The 16319-nt window shown below is 44.3% G+C and overlaps 1 protein-coding gene across 1 annotated transcript; it reads left to right on the forward strand.

Moving 5' to 3' along the window:
* Nucleotides 1-1442: 1442 nt before the first annotated feature.
* LOC121046367 lies at nt 1443-15443 on the forward strand. The gene is made up of 7 exons (XM_042288565.1): nt 1443-1518; nt 3065-3190; nt 5557-5700; nt 8288-8366; nt 10867-11018; nt 13790-13896; nt 15387-15443. Exons 1-7 carry the CDS (start codon nt 1443-1445, stop codon nt 15441-15443), a joined length of 741 nt encoding a protein of 246 aa, XP_042144499.1.
* Nucleotides 15444-16319: the final 876 nt, after the last annotated feature.

The raw sequence follows: 16319 nt of genomic DNA on the forward strand, positions 1-16319 counted from the left end.
CTAACCTTGAATAATGTGGTCGCTTTCCACCTTGTCTTGTTTCGGTTGTTGTTCTTGTTGCTTGGCGAAAGGCGACAACGCCGACGCTAGAACTCCCTTCGGAAACGCGGAGCGTTTGGCGTCGCCGTCGATGGGGAGAAGGGCAGAACGGACGCCATGTTGTCTCCCACTCTCTCCCTTTTTCTAGTTGTCTTTCCGTTCTTCTCCTGTTTGCTCCCTCGCCCTTTTTTCTCTCCTCCGCGCGGTGTTGCCAGACTGCGCTGTGAAGCGGTTGGCAACAAGAGGTCCCGCCGCCTGCGAAAAGAGGCAGCTGGGGAAGCGGGTTTGTGCGGGTAGCAACGTAGGGAGTCTAGGGAAACGCGCGGTAGAGCTCGACGTGCTCGTTTCGTACTCGTAGTCTCGTATTCAATTGAGTTTCAACGTTTTTGGATAAAATATTATCTAAAAAAAAGGTAATTGTTAGAAAGCGTATTTGTGTTTCCTCATTCAATTTCGGCAATCCGTTTTCCCCTTTTCTTGTAATGTTTATTGCGACCTTTTTCTTTTTTTATTGTTACTGTAAGTCGGCCTTTGTCTGAATATTTTTCCATGCGTGTAATTTTCATGTAACGGACGATAGGATTGTTTTCCCATGGCATTTAGTAATAAATACGACAATGTTTTTCTTGCACTATCCATAAATATACCTTTGCAGCCATTGAAATTATCTAGTTCGATACGAAACTGGTGAGCAATTTTTCTAATGTAATTTAATAATTTCTTATTTACATAATTTTTAGTTGAGTATTTTCCAAGAGTTACAAAAACACAAACTGTTCATATCTGTTTCTCCTAAAATGGCCCACTTCTTCCTAAAAACAAAAAAAAAAAGTATAATTTTATTTATTTTTGGTTATAATAAGCTACAACTAAATATTCTAGGCGAGTTCCAACCTAATTTAACTCCATTTTATTTTCGTTGCTTCATTTCACAAGATAGCGTGTCAAAGATATCAAGAATCTTCCAAGAACTAAACGTGCCTGCTCCCGCAAGCTGGCTTCCCCACTGAAAGAGAAATGATGAGGCGAAGACACCGTTCAAGGAGCACCTTCGTTTTTTGCCTAAAGGTAGCCCATCAAACATGATGTATTGATGCGAGCTCAAAACGCGTCAATATTTTCTGCATAACGACGCACTTAAAAATAAAAATTCTAAACGGAGGGGTAGCTTCACTTTAGCGAGCGTAGCCAGCCCCATCGCAATAACCATCGGCCTCTCCCGAAAAAAAAAAAAAAAGAAAGGGGGAAAGGAAGGCATCATGTCCTCCGAGCAAACAGACAAGCCTCTTCGGCGCATCGAAGTCGCCTTCTAGGAGCAATCATGGTCGTTCCGGCGGTTCCAAGCTAGGCTTTTCATCGTTGCTAGAAGAGCGTTCGATGAAGGCGATTCCCTCGAGACATAAATGAGGAATGCTTCGCCGCTTCTCCTCATCTTTTGGATTCAGTTGCTGCAACAGTTCTGCTCCACGACCCATGGCGGTGAGCAGACCACCTCCCTCCTCCACCTTCCCTTCACCACTTCCACCAAGTTGAATCTGTTGATCGCAATGCTTTTCTGTTGATGCCTCGACTTGCGCGAGAAAAAGTTTCATCCAGTCTTAGACGCGATCCGTTATGGCGGCCGCCAGCAGCTTTTCACACGAAAGAGCCTAAATTTATATAACAGAAAAATCAGAACTGCACGCACGCGGAGTATGTAGGGCTCTGGTCAGGCCAAACTTAAATGTCAGAGGTCAGATCCGGCTCGGGCTGCTTTGGGACTCTGAATAAGTTTACTCCGTGTAATAGTTTAAGACTTTTTGTTAAACACTTTATTTCCCTTAGTTTCTCTGGGTTGTGCTTTCTTTTAGATCCTTCTTTTGGCGGGATCAATAACGATCCTAGTTTATTCTCGGGTCAAGATGAAATCGCGAGAGTTCGCTGGCCCCGCGTAGGAGATCCGGAAAATGGATTGCCCAAAAATGGAAACGTCGGTCGCTCAATCGAAACGAGGCGGTAGCGGCCCATGACGTACTGCTCGCTTACATTTAAAACAAAAAAGAAATTCTAATTGATCATGGCAGGAAATAAAGAAGCATAAACCTTAACTATTATGTTTTTAATACGCTCGTGTTTGCGCTTCGCGTGCTTTAGATGCGTTCGATACCAGTGTTTTGGGGGTCTGCTTTAATTGCATTTATATTTCGTGCTCTTGGTTAGTTGGTTCCAGCAGGTCTAGTCATTTATTGCACGAGAGTTTAGAGCAAGGAGGTTTGGGCGTAAGGGTGCAAAGAGTGGGGAGTTTCCTACACAAGGTAATCGTGCCCTCCGAAAAATCAAGGAACACATTTTGTATTCTAACATTTTTGCGTCAATATTACAACATAAACGAAGCACAGTAATCGGCATCTTTTATAAAGGACAAAAAAATATTCAACCGCGTAATACTAAGCATTCGGAGAATCTTCGGCACAGTCCACATTACGCGAACAAGCAAACGGCACTCCTCGCCAATATCATGACGGCATCTCTCGTTGCGTGGTCATAACAATATTCATTACAGATTCCTCGCGAACGCGTTCTTTTTGCTTGCCGGTGTGTGGCGCTCAAGTGCAACAAAGGTTACTAACAAAGCGTCTTTGCCACGCACGTGAGCAGCGCCTGTTAGATGTGCGCTTAGTGAGAACACGTTTACAAATATCGACGAATGCAAAACAAACGAAAGTCTGCTCGTCCCTTAACGAAAGAAACAGGGATATAATGTGAAGAATGTCTCTTTGGCCCCAACCTCGGGCTCAAGCTTCCTGCCTTCGATAGTGCTTCGGCGTCTCGCGAGCCTCGAGCGTGCGCGCGCACCCAAAAGCGTGACGGAAGGCAATGAGCGCGCTGGAGGCAGGGCATTTAAGAAATACGCAATGCTGTTCTTATCCTCTCAGTAACTATAGCTTCGCTTGATGGACAATTAACAGAGATTGGCCGTAAACCTTAATCGTAGAAACTGTTCGAAACTGTTCGTTTCCTGACGGCCACTCTCGTCGATTTGCAGGAGCCATTGGCGAGCGGTGTGCTCAAAACTCCGAATGCCGAAACCCCGAGCTGGTGCAGTGCAAGGACGGCGTTTGTACCTGCAAGTTCGGTCAGGCTCCTTTAGCTCCCACACAGTGCAAGGAAGGTAAGGCGTCCGAACTCAACCCTCACTTATTCGGACGAATTGTAATACAACGACACTCATTAAAAAATATAAATAAATATCTTTTTTTTTTATTTTTTAAGTGGAAATGCAAGAAATTTTTGCGAAAACGACACGCTGAAAACGTAATAAAAAAAAACATTGTGGTTATTGGGCAGTTTTTGTTTCATGATTTCAAACGTGTGGAAATGCACTGTAAAAAAAAGTATTTTAGGTGCATCGCTTCCCATTGCACGAGAGGCAGCCTATCGCAGTGCGATTCGACATCTTTTTTAATAACGTAACGACACGTGACCAAAAACGCTAATGAACTCTTTTTTTTTTTTTTTTTTACAGACAATAGCGGACCGCTATGGCGGAGCGGAAGTTCGTCTGCTTCTTGCAAAGGGGTTACGATGACGTCAGAACGACGCCGAGCTCTTATTGGCTGATTGAAAAAAAAATAGTGGGTAGACCTGAAGGCATCTAGCATTGATGCCTACCCACTATCCTTTCGATCAAAGCCAATCAGAGCTCAGCATTGTTCTGACGTCATCGCAACCCCTTTGCAAGAAGCAGACGAACTTCCGCTCCGCATTATTTCAATCTGGCATCTCTTTTATGGTTCTCCGTCGGAGCGGTCGCCATTCGCACATTTCTTTCTTTTTAAAGCTATGTGAATATTCGGAGCGTATGTAGGGTGATTATATATATATGTGCCAGTATTCTCCGCATCAGTTTTATTTACATTATTTGCATATTTCGTACAGGAGTTAATTTGACAAAACTTTTCCGACGAATATGTGTCATGCAACTCTACCTCTTCAGTACACTTCGGTGTACTTACAAATAAAAGCAAAGAACCAAAACGCCAAAATATAATAACAGCAACTAAAAACCAAAGTCATATAAGAAGCATAAGCATGGTTATCAGCGTTTCAATGAGCATTTTATCGAAACACCGGAAAGCCGTTCTGTAGGTCCCTAAGGCATTTTTAACGCTTGATAAATTGGGAAATTAAATCAAGCAGTCACCATCTATCCATTCTGCTTAGTATAGTTTTATGGAGTGCAGTTTGTTTGTGCGCGTGGATCTGTTTACGGTATCTGGATTCCGTATCCGAGTGGTGCGTTTACCCTGCCTGCATCAACTTCGTGACGTCACAACAGACTCATCATAGTCGTTCACCGCGTTCCTGGTGGTGACAGTGCGGCAAAGACGTATCTGGCAGAATCCTAATCCGTCCAACGCTGCGCACTGGTTTGCCTCTCTCACAATGTTAGCTCGCTTTGTAGTCACCCAATCGAGGGAAACTCCCGCAGTCACCAGTTCGGATGCTGCGTCTGTTATCTGCTGCGTTGTCGTTTCCACAACCGACCACCAGGATAGCGACAATTCATAACGCTGCTTAAGCCTGGATTTTAAAGAGTGGGCAACTTAAACTCAGGCGAGCGCTGTAAACTCACTGGCTGATCCCGTGCAAATTAGTTGCACATGTGCGCATGCGCGCGTTGTCACGTGACCAGAAGGCTAGCGGGCAGAAAGACGCAGATGCTCGCAGACGATCAACGCTTCCGTAACCTCGTCGTATCTTGTTTTGCAGACCTGGCCTATAAAAAAAACATTGAAGTATTTGGAAGCACTCTCAAACTAAGGCACGCTAGCGTTCCTAAGTATAGCTCCTGCGTTGGACATATTTCGGTGCCACTCTTGGGAACAATCCGAACCACGGGCGGAACAGAACGCCTAACACCACAGTCAGAAACGGGTTTCATGCGCCGTAGTTCTGGTTGCGGTTCCTGCAACGCGTCTTCGGCTGATGCATATGGTGCCTATCCCACACCATTACGTCAAAAATAACCCCGAAGTGGCAAAAAAAAAAAACGTCTCAAAAGCCGGCGCCTAACGTTGCTTGATGTCGGGACCCTAGCGGATGGCGCCAGAAGCCTGGCAAAAAGTACGGATGGATGTGGATGAATGGATGTTAAGGATTCTACCCTTCGTATCGGGCGGTAGCTTGCGCCACCTAGCCTAAGACGAGTGAACACGAGTGTCGCTGTTGTCGCAGCGGCCCAACTCCTGGCTGCCGAAGCTTCTGTGGACTGTCAGGCTGGCGAGCGACCTTCAGCAAAACAGGCATCTGCCTCATCTACCCCCGCCGCCGTGAGACCGCCCTAGGATCGCAGCCGGTGACAACGCGACAATGCTATATGACGCCATCAGGCGGTAATCGAGAGACGACATTTTAGCACGCGGTATTAGACCAACCAGTCGGAGACGCGCTCCAGGCGCCGTAGTTCTGGTTGAGCAGACGCCAGTCCGGCCACCTCGTTGAAAGATTGTGGCGGGCATTGTGCAGCCTCCGCAGTGACGCAGAAGCCCGACCCGGAGACCAGGGAGTGCTACACGGACCACCAGTGCTACCGGGGCTACTGCTGGGACGGGACGTGCCACTGCAAGGATGGCTTCTCCAAGGAGCGCAATTCCTACGGAGGCTGGAGCTGCGTCCACAGTCAGTCTTCTGACACCTCCTCGTCTTCCTTGCTTCCTCCCAGATAGCAAGGCCGCAGTGCTGAACTCTCTACGTCATTTAAAGAAGGCCAACGCAGGGAACAATTGAGAGTCCCAGCTGAACGTTAAAGGAGCTATGCAACAATTTTTGTACTTTGCGCAAATACCGCTTAAAACGGATCCCTAACGTTAATGACCTATGAAACACGCGTTCGTTTTTCACCCAACGCAATAGTAGTCCCAGAAAAAAATTAAAGAAAAACGAGCAGCGTTCGCCCCCTCAACTCGCAGCCAGAACAAGCGGCCACGTGATCTGGAGCCGATTATATGCCGCCAGTGTTGATCATAGCCACGCGCTGGGGTTGGCAAAGCGCAGGACACGCGCTGAGTTCCAGATATTGTTATGGCTCGGCTGTTGTCGTCGTTGCAGCGATTGGACACGGGTCACCACCCGAATGCTTCTCGAGCTAGCAATTATCACGAGCCCAAGTCGAGTGCCCACGCAATGCTCGGGTCCAATCTATGAACCGCATTCAAATATCGTCACTTGGGTGTACTGCGATCCCCGAGTTACGTCATAAAATTTTGCAAAGGAGAGATTGAATAAAAATGATCGCTTTTGTCCTTGAAATTACACCGCAACAATGGAGTTCCTTGGCCAATGGCGTTGCGTGTGAGTATCCTTGAGTCCCACTAGTGCCAGTAAGGTCGTGTCAAGTGAGAAACATTACAATTGGATATCGTTGCACAGCTCCTTTAAGGCAGCACTCCTGTCATTGCTCGCGTTGGCCTTCGTTAGGTGATGGGGAAATTTCAGCACTACGGCCTTGCTTTCAGGAGGTCCTGGTCTCTTGCAACATAAGAACTGCACGAGAGGCTCCGCCTCTCCGAATGTCCTAGAGAAATGTTTCGTCAACCCCACTTGCTACAAGGGCGCAAATGTTTAGGGGTAGGCGAATGGAGGTTCGAGGCGAACAGCGCCGAGTCGTCCTTAGCTTCAACACTGCAAGGAGAGCCCGTATGTCGTCGGTTTCCCCAACACTGCGAAGGCTACGAATGACGCAGCGCTCTTCTTCGACTCGAACCGTTATTCGCCCGCCCTTACGAATTTTATGACATGGCGAAAATAGAAAGGCATTCGTCAAAGCATTTTTTTTTTTTTAAGATTAAGTTTTACCAAAAAGAAAGAAATAAAGGGGGGGGGGGGGGGGGGGTCTCGGGTTATTGCTTAATAAACAAAGCTGAGTTGTTGTTTTTTTTTTCTTGCAGGCAGATTGTTTTGCAGTTAAAAATATGGAAATCGATTAATGCACGTAGTGTGGTGCCAGTATCCATCTAATCACACTAGTATAGACTACTGTACGTGTGGACCAATGTTGCAAAATTATGTCAGTTGGTAGACAACCGACGAGACACTATGGACCCTTCCTCCCCTATACGTTCGTCACCAGTCGATTCAAATCCAGCATAAGAGCTAGTCATTTATCCCGCATACTTCACAACCAGCAATGCGGGACATCGTTTGCAGTTAATTAAAAGTAAAAAAAAAAAAATGTAAGCATGCGCAAAAAATAAATTGTACATTTTAAAGAAGAGCTATGAATATGTGAAAGGCATTTCTGATGATTGTAGCTGCGACAAAATTATTAGGGAAATATTCATCCAACATTGCATTCATAATTCATTCAACTAAGCTTCGTTTCAGCTTAAATCAAAACTTAGCCAACGCTACGAGGCAATGGGACCAATCAAACAACCTCAAAAGCGCAAGTCACTAGGCTTTTTTTTTGTTTATGACTGGCTCAACGGTGATAGGACACGTGACGAACACCATGACGGTGCGCTTTTGTCACCGTCTGATTGATCATATCAGCTGGTAGCGTCGGCTACGTCTGGACCCAGAGTGAAACGCTGCATAGTAGCACCTTGTGCTTGTGTGCGGAAATATTATCTTGGCTTTAACATGATATTCGAGTAAGCAGGGGTTCTAAACTCGTCCAACACAAAGTCGCACTCTAAAAAAAGTCTGTGCGTCTGCTTTCACGCACAACACTCCGAGAACCAATCAGCGCAACTTACGGAGGCAGCTCAGCGAATGACGATGCCGAAACATATGTTGAGACCAAAAAACGCAGTCCGAGTTGTGACATTAAGCAATGCAAAACGTCACGCTTGCATTGCTTAATGTCACAACTCAGTCTGCGTTTTTTTTTTTGGTCTAGACAGATGTTTCGGCATCGTCATTCGCTGACCTGCCTCCGTAAGTTGCGCTGATTGGTTCTCGGAGTGTTGTGCGTGAAAGCAGACGCACAGACTTTTTTTAGAGTGCGGGACCGAAGTTGACGGAGCGCACTGATTGGCCTATCACGGCGATGACTTCGCATTTTTTGTTTTTTTTCGCCGACGTCCAATTGGCGCGCTTCGGGAATTTTCGGCTCCGATTTTGCGTTTGACGAGTTTAGGGTCCCAGGAATTCGAAGAAATCTTCAAATATGCGCGCTATCTTACCGTCACCGAAAAGAGTGCCTCTTGCAACGCCACGCCGTTCGACTTTGGCAGAAATCGCGTGCTCTGTTTCTTTTTTCGAGGAACCTCATCGTTTGGATTCGGAATCCTGGCTGTGATCCCCGTGACTGTGGTCGTCATATGCCTAGTTGCCTGTTGTGTGTAAGTTCAAAACTTCAACCCTACCCCATGAGCATCGACTCTACATACACCTATCGTCGTACTCGGGGAGCAAAAGTCTGGAACTGTGTCCTAAAGAGAGGGTTTTCTAGCTTTCTGAAATCGTGAGTTCGCGGCAACACATCTACAGTCGCCAGCTGGCAAGATGATAACGGCAAAGCGTCTCTCTCTCCCTCTCCCTCTTTATATATATATATATATATATATATATGAACAAATAAGTGCAGATGAATGAACCGTACTTAATCCAATGAATCAAAGTTTCCAGGAACCCGCCGAAAGCCAAAAATTGGCAGCCAGGATTTGAACTCTGGGCCTCCCAATGTCCGGTCGGGTGTATATATATATATATATATATATATATAGAGAGAGAGAGAGAGAGAATGCCCGACATCCGCACGGGACCACTGCCTTCCGCCGTGCTTTGGCTGCGCTGGAGTGACGAGATGTCGAAGCGGAAGGCATTCGAAGCGTTCACTTCGAATGCCTTCCACTGGCAGAAAACATTTAAGGGCGGGACAACTGAAAGATGTCCCTATCCTTCTCATCCTGTCCATTACTATATGACATAAAATATATAAAGAAAACAGTAAAAAAAAACTTGGCTTATCCGTGTCGGCAGGGTAAAAAAAAAAAGATCACGATTGTTGTAAACAAATAGATATATATACAGGGTGTTTTTTTTTTTCTTTTTTTTAAGCATAACAGATTTGTTTAAAAGAAGCCGTGAAAGTTACACTTATGCCGCTTGTGAAGGTGAGTTATACGGCCAGGGGGACATAATATAGGGGGATAATCGTAAAGATCAGTCATCTAATTAATTAAAATTCGGTAATTAACTTTTTAATTCATGAAAAATAGAGATATGGTTCCAATTAGAAACTTGCTCAGCGTCATCGAAAACCACTAAATCAGTCATTTTCCAAAAGACTTTCGGCCCGTGAGAAGCGTAGTATTGTACTAAAGTTACTACTCGTGGAGCAGGTACAAGGCTGGGGCTATATAAGAGACGGAAAAATCGCGCGGGTGCCTTATCACAACCGTTAGCTTTGTACCTGCTCCACGAGTGGTAACTTTAGTGCACTACTACGCTTCTCACGCGCTCAAAGTCTTTCTGAAAATGACTGATTTAGTAGTTTTCGATGACGATGACCTGGTGAAGAGCGGTCCCCGCTCGAAACGTCGTAATAAACTTCGAATTAGTAACTCCGACAGTACGCATCTTTGACTTATTAACTTTTCCCGGTCCATTGTTTTTATATTTACCTTACTTTACCTATATATATATATATATATATATATATATATATATATATATATATATATATATATATATATATATATATATATATTCTGTTTGAATCAAACATATTTTATTCAATCCAGATTAATTTGATTTTAAAAACCTTAGCTAAAAAATAGTGATTCTTTACCAGCAGGTTTTTTTTTTTTTTTTTTTTTTATGGCAGACTGATTGATGATTTCGTTCGATCGCTAACGCGAAAGAAGGGCAGTAAGTCTGTTGAAGTAATAGCTTATCATGGATGAAAATCCTGCGATATATTAGATCCAAGTAAACTTCATTTTTGTGTTAATGGAGTGTATTTGCTTTTTTTTTCACGCTGTGATTGGTTTGCAATAGGACATGACGTAACTAACAAACTAAGTGAAAGTGGAAGGAAACTTCAAAGTTCTGATTAGCTTAGAACAGCACCGCTTTTTGCTTTTAATCAGCTTAATATAAGTCTGTCTTGCTTGATTATTTTTTTATGAAATGTAAAACAAATGCACGTAGAAAGCCTCATATTATTCACGAACTATAAAGATAAAGACATTTTGGGATTACTCTTTTTTCTAGGAAACGTTTGATTTAATTTTTATGGCGAAACGGGTGCAAATTCAATCATCTTGATTTTTATCCTCCACCTTGGTCTATACGGCAATGTATTGACGCTTAAACGAAACTTTTGGTTGAGTCCCGTTTTTCCTTCGATGGTTTGGAAAAACCAGGACGATCCCATGATCACATCCTCAATGTATACATCAGAGCGTTGTAACATATGAAACTGACTTTTTGTTGTTGTTTCTTATTTAAACTCGATTAAATTTGTTTAGTATGGCATCTGGGAGCCGCCATATTGCTGAAGCCTTGCCAAGGGTTGTCCACGGTTGCCAATCTGTTGCCCTGACAAGACGTTTTGCCACAAGCGGTGGCCAGGACACTACTCTTTGAAGCGCAGTTGCTCGCAAAATTGTTTACACGTTTGCAAGCAGCCGCGCTTAAAAGGCTTGTCTGGCCATCATGGGTATAAGAATGCTCTGTTGGGGCACCACTCTGACGACCATGGACAGCCCTTGGCAACGCTTGACTAACAGACGGCGTAACCACACCATCGGCAAGATGGCGGCGCCCAGAGGTCGCAATTGCAAACATCTGTACAAGAAGCGTACTGACTGGCCTTGCCTTTCTTGTCCACGACAGACAAGTGGCGCTGCGGAAGCAACAGCAAGTGCCCGCGTCCAACGCCGCCCCTGCCGGACAGCCGCAGCAGCAACAGCAGGACGATCTTTCGCGCGTCAACAGCAACGCCACGATCTCGGGCGTGAGCAATATCTACAGGCAGAGGAGATACTGTGAGTGTACACGTCCTGAATGTTAGCGTCACTGCCAGATTCAAAATTCGGTACCGAATGGAGCCATTACAGCTGTCGTGTGTCTCCGACGCAATCTCTGGCAGGCAGGAGAAAAAGATACCTCCCTGTCATTCTTGTCCTATTCGCGACCATATAAACCAGGGGTCTCAAACAAATTTGAGTGTGAGGGTCAGATAGGCCACCCTCGAAAGGACAAGGGCCAACAAACAAACAACACTACTGTTCCACGTTGCAAAGCAGCGCCGATTGTCCCAGCGATACCCCAGAGAATTTCTAGACAAGAAACCATCGTTAACTTTCATTTGCATATACGACTACTTTGGGCCTACACCTGTAGTAAGGAGATCTAAAACACCACCAAACCACAGTTGTTGTAGTATTTGTATATAGTCGATAATGGCGGCAATAAAAATCCCATCCTCGTCGCCAAAATGTAGTATATCTGATCGAGCGGCGGCCAGGGGCCCGCCGCTGAAGCTCGAAAAAGGAATCACACCCGTCGGCTGCTGGTCATGGTCTCTGCGTTCCGAGATACCCGAGCGCGGGTGCTCGGCGCTGTCTATTTCACGCGCAGCATCAGATTCTTTTTCATTGCCACCATTATCGACTTACTGCCAGTTTTTAATAGGAGAGAAAACACACCGTCCTTGCGCTGTAGCAGAATTTACTCGTCTCAGCAGGCAATGGAAAAAAGATCTCTTCATAGGCAGTTGTTACTTTCCTGGCGATTTTTATAGCGCCAATATAAGAAAATAATTTAATTTTAAGGAATTGCCCGGCAGTTAGAAACCCGTCCGAGCTTATAGCTATATCCTTTTCAGTCGCTCCTGCTGAGCAAGAGTTAGTGCAGCCGAGGTGCCCCCTTGAGCACAGACCTCGCACATGTAGCCTAGTAGTGGCATTGCTATTCCGGTTGATTTACATGAGAAAGTGCTGAGAAGCATGTATATAGCCGAAGAAATACCCCGTCTAAAATATAATACAACAATGCGAAATGCGTGAACAGGTTGTATGAGCCGAACTCCTCTTCGAGCGGAAATGAATAGACGATATAAAGCTTTTGTGTATGGTGCATTTTGTCACTCAAGGCACGGGAACGATGGCTCGCAGCCGCGGGATGCTTGCGGGCCACGTCCCAGAGAGTTGCGGGCCGTATGAGGCCCGCGGGCCGCGTGTTTGAGACCCGTGATATAAACTAACTCACCTCTACAAGTTAAAAAAAAAAAAAAAAGTTTTCATATACTTTTTTTTTTGTTGTTGTTAAGGATATTCTGCAAGTTCTGTAGGAAAACAAAAAAATTGCGTTTAGGCCTAAGAGTTAGTCCTAAACTCGGTTTCGTTTGGGCTGGATAATTTAGAAATTGACTAAAATAGATTATTTTTAAGTAAACTATTTTTAGTCCGTTTATGAAGTTAAGAACGCAATAGTTTAATAAAGTAAAACAATTTCGTGCAGATCGAAACATTTATCTGAAATCAAAAACCTCTATACAAAAGAAGAACAAATGTTCGAGGAAACCTATGTAATGTATATTTGAAGGTCCGACAATGGTGGATCATCAGTCTTTTTGTGATTGGTCCTCAAACGTATGTGGCCTCACGCAGCGCGGCCGGAGAACTTCAATAACATTGAACAATCTGTATCCCCTCGTGTTGGAGTTGTCAAGTGCCTTTCCTGTACTGCGAGAATGCCAATCTGCAGAAAGCCACAAAAGCTCGCGGAATGTGCAATGCTAATCACACTTGTTCATAAAGCGAGAGCGTGCGGCCTTCTCCGGCGAGCGCTCAACGGGTGGCATTTGCGGGAACTATAATATAGTCACGTGGGGCAACATGGAAAGACCCGTTTGAGGGATGTCCCGACTCCTGCCCGCCCGATCGGGGATGCCGAACGCGGGAGGCTGCTATCACGCTGTTGACAAACGTAAAAACTACTCAACAATATGTCTCCACAAACAAAAAATCGTAATGTTTTCGTTTTCTTTTTTTTTATTTATTCACTGTAACTTTTATCAAGGCAGCATACTGTGTGCTAGGGCAGGACACCCCTTGAGTGGGTTCTTCCATGTTTTCTCACGTGACTAGATTAGTTGTCGAGAATGCCACCAGTCGAGTGCTCGCCGGAAAAAGCCGCGCGTTCCAGCGTAACTGAACCAAGTCAAAAGTGTTTATTGGCCTTAACATCCCTACTGCCGAAAGCATGAGGACTCTGGCATGAGCCAGCGAAAAAGCAGGAGCCGGCACATACAAATGCTGGCTGCCTCCACGGCTTTACGTGATTATGACCGTACATACTAAAATTACAACAAACTTTTTTTTTTCTAGGAATTCCTAGTTTGAGGTCATCTTTTTTTGACGTGTGCAAATACAGCACTTAACAAAAACCATCAGAAAAGACACCCATCAGCAGAAAAATAAAGCTATAACCGAAGCAAAAATAGATGATCTCGCAAGGACGTTGTAACTGCCAATGTAGGGTGTAAGTTTTCGCTGACCTCCATTGATCGTCATCTGCATCCCTGACAAATATCGACTTCAAATCATTTATTGCAGTTACACCAACTTATCATCAGAGCGCTTAGATATGTCGGTCCCATAAGCATTTGAATCCTTCCTCAGCAATTATACCTCAATGTTGGAAGAATCATTCCCTATGGGCATTTTAAAGGCTGCGGGTCGAATTGGTTGTGTGGTTGTCAGCGTAACCACTCGAGTTTTTCTTACTTTTCTTTTCCTTTTTCCCTGTGCAGTCCCCCATTACGTGGAGAGTTCCACAAAGCCGCATGGAACCCAGCAGGGTATGGCGTCCTCCCCCTGCGTGTCCCGTCCCATAGAAATGAAGCCTGTCGAAGCCAAGGTACTGCCAACTCTATCAACCCTAACTGCGTCTAAATCGTTATAGTATTACCAACACTGATTGTGCGGCACAAACACCTACAGAGGGTGGTGACATACCAGAATAACAATCGAGAATGAGCTGTTCATCATCCAGCGTTTAATAACTTCGAGCAACATGGGTTTTTGTCCCGTATATGCGAAGGCCTTCGTTAAAGGAAAGGCCAGTTTTTGTCGATCTCAAGAGCACAGAGCCAGTAAATCACCTTTTACCCAAAACCTTGGGGACATTTTGATAACATTTTTTGTATGTTGGTATCGGCTGAGGTATGTTTCTTTACCAAACTGTCTGCAGCCCTCTTTTTTAACCAACGTTTATCAGCTAACCGTGCGATTGACAGGATAATGCGTTTCACCAGTTTTAAAGGGCCACTGAAAAGAAAAAGAATGTTTTTGTTTTTTTTCAAACAGTCTGGTTGGGACACGCGTGTCACGAAATACAATTTATACGTGAAAAAAAAAAAAAAAAAAAATTTTAGAGCAATATTGACGGCGCGAGACGTGATTTAGTCTGTAGTCACATCCTTTCCATTTGTTTTCTCTCTCGGCATTTTGGGCGCGTGGAGGAGAGGTGGATCGGCTTGGCCATCACGTTGAGTTGGAGAGAGTGTATGACCATCTCGCTGAGGTGGAAAGAGTGTGTGACCCTTCCGTGACGTCGTGGATTTTGCGTGCAGAACTTGAAATAAATCTCGCGCCTTCAATATTGCTAAAAATATATTTTTTCGCGTAAAAATTATTTTTTTGTCACGCGTGACCCAATCAAACTGTTTAAAAAACGTTTTCTTTTTTCTTTTCAGGGGCCCTTTTGGTTTCTCTTCCAAATGTGTTTGTAAAGCTTAGGCAGTTTGCTGGTAGCGTCACTCCAGAAGATTGCTGTCATGCTAACAACACATCAAGAGTGTCAATTACTTTGTCTTTAGTGTCATGTAAAGTACACAAACCTAGTATTCAAGTTATAATACTGTTAGATGCTATGCATCAAGCAAGGCAAAGCAATACAGTGGGTTGGACATACTCCAGGTTAAACTTGATCCGAGACAATTCTCAGAGCAGACCACAAGTATTTCTTAACCACAGTCATGCTTCATACTCTCCAACTACCACCAAAGATTAACTTAATATAACATAAGGTATTGCAATACATATAAACGAGTTTACCCAGAAGAAAAAACTGTCATTAGTTTGTAGAGCACACGCTTGTGATGATCAGCTAGTTTTATTGACGGTTTTCTTTATTAAAGACCTAATTTAAAAAAATGCATACTTGGAAAACAACTGTTCTGCTTTCTTTGGGGAATGTCAGAAATATCTACTTCAAGTGAAATACAAGGATGCATTTATTAAATGTAGCTGGAGTAAAATGCAACTATCCAGAGTTGATGCTTAAAATCTTTATGTACAAAGTCATCAAAGTGCTTTTCAACGTTATTTCTGTGCTCTCCATTTCAGGAAACAGTGCCAGATTACGACAACACCGGAGATCCCAACTCTTCCGTCAAAGCTTGAATCCTCAACAGAAGTTACTGCCACTTGTTCCCCCACATGTTACTTGCTTCTTTAAGCAACGTTTCCTTCACTGCTTGAAGTGTTAGTCTAACTATCTACCCGTATTGAAATTTCACATGCAAACAGAGGGTAAGCCTCAGTTCATATCTGACATTCCAAGTTGTACAAAATCCTAGAGTTTGATGTTACAATATCTTTGTTAGTTTTCCTCCCTGGCTGTTTACCATTGCTTAATCTGCATCATCCGCAGAATGCATGCACTTGTAATTGGAGGCACAGATGTTTTGCTTGTCAACTGCGCCAGTACTGTTGATGCTCCATTACTGCAAAATGCTACCAATGTTGTACCTCATATGTGCATCAAAACAAGGCACTAGCTAAAAACACCCAGTGGTTTTAACTTTTATTTTATCTTCTTGGTGTTAAAGAAAAACTAAGAACAGAAACAAAAAGTGGGCCTCATCGGAATATACCTCCTATTCCTAAACCAAGCTTAAATGAGTTGTTAGAGCTTCACAAAAACACCTTCTAGACATGGAAGGTGGAAAAGTCCGGGTAGTTATTTCATCCCATTGACCAAACTGACCAACGGACTGATTCATCGATGGAGAGGCCATTTGTCGAGCAACGCCAACATTTTTTCACCCCATACTTGCACTCGAAAAGAATCGCAACTGTGACGGTCCTCAACTCTGTCCTTTCACATGTCCGACTCTCGCGAATGCAGCTCCCCACAAGTCGCAAAACTCAGCTGAAAAACACCAGTCCATCCCTGCAAAACGCAGCTTTCCTGCCATTTAGAACGGCTGAGCGTCTACCCGACCGGGGTACAACCACTGATCGGGCTTCAAATCCCCCAGTTCGACTGACAGCACT

The sequence above is a fragment of the Ixodes scapularis genome, unplaced genomic scaffold (genome assembly GCF_016920785.2).
Source record: "Ixodes scapularis isolate PalLabHiFi unplaced genomic scaffold, ASM1692078v2 PGA_scaffold10__122_contigs__length_95168666, whole genome shotgun sequence".
Classification (NCBI taxonomy): domain Eukaryota; kingdom Metazoa; phylum Arthropoda; class Arachnida; order Ixodida; family Ixodidae; genus Ixodes; species Ixodes scapularis.

Coding starts and splice junctions, on each gene's coding strand:
- LOC121046367 (XM_042288565.1), top strand. CDS start 1,443: ATGAGGAATGCTTCGCCGCTTCTCCTCATCTTTTGGATTCAGTTGCTG. Junction 1,519..3,064: donor CTGCTCCACGACCCATGGCG/GTGAGCAGACCA, acceptor GTCGATTTGCAG/GAGCCATTGGCGAGCGGTGT. Junction 13,897..15,386: donor TGAAGCCTGTCGAAGCCAAG/GTACTGCCAACT, acceptor TCTCCATTTCAG/GAAACAGTGCCAGATTACGA.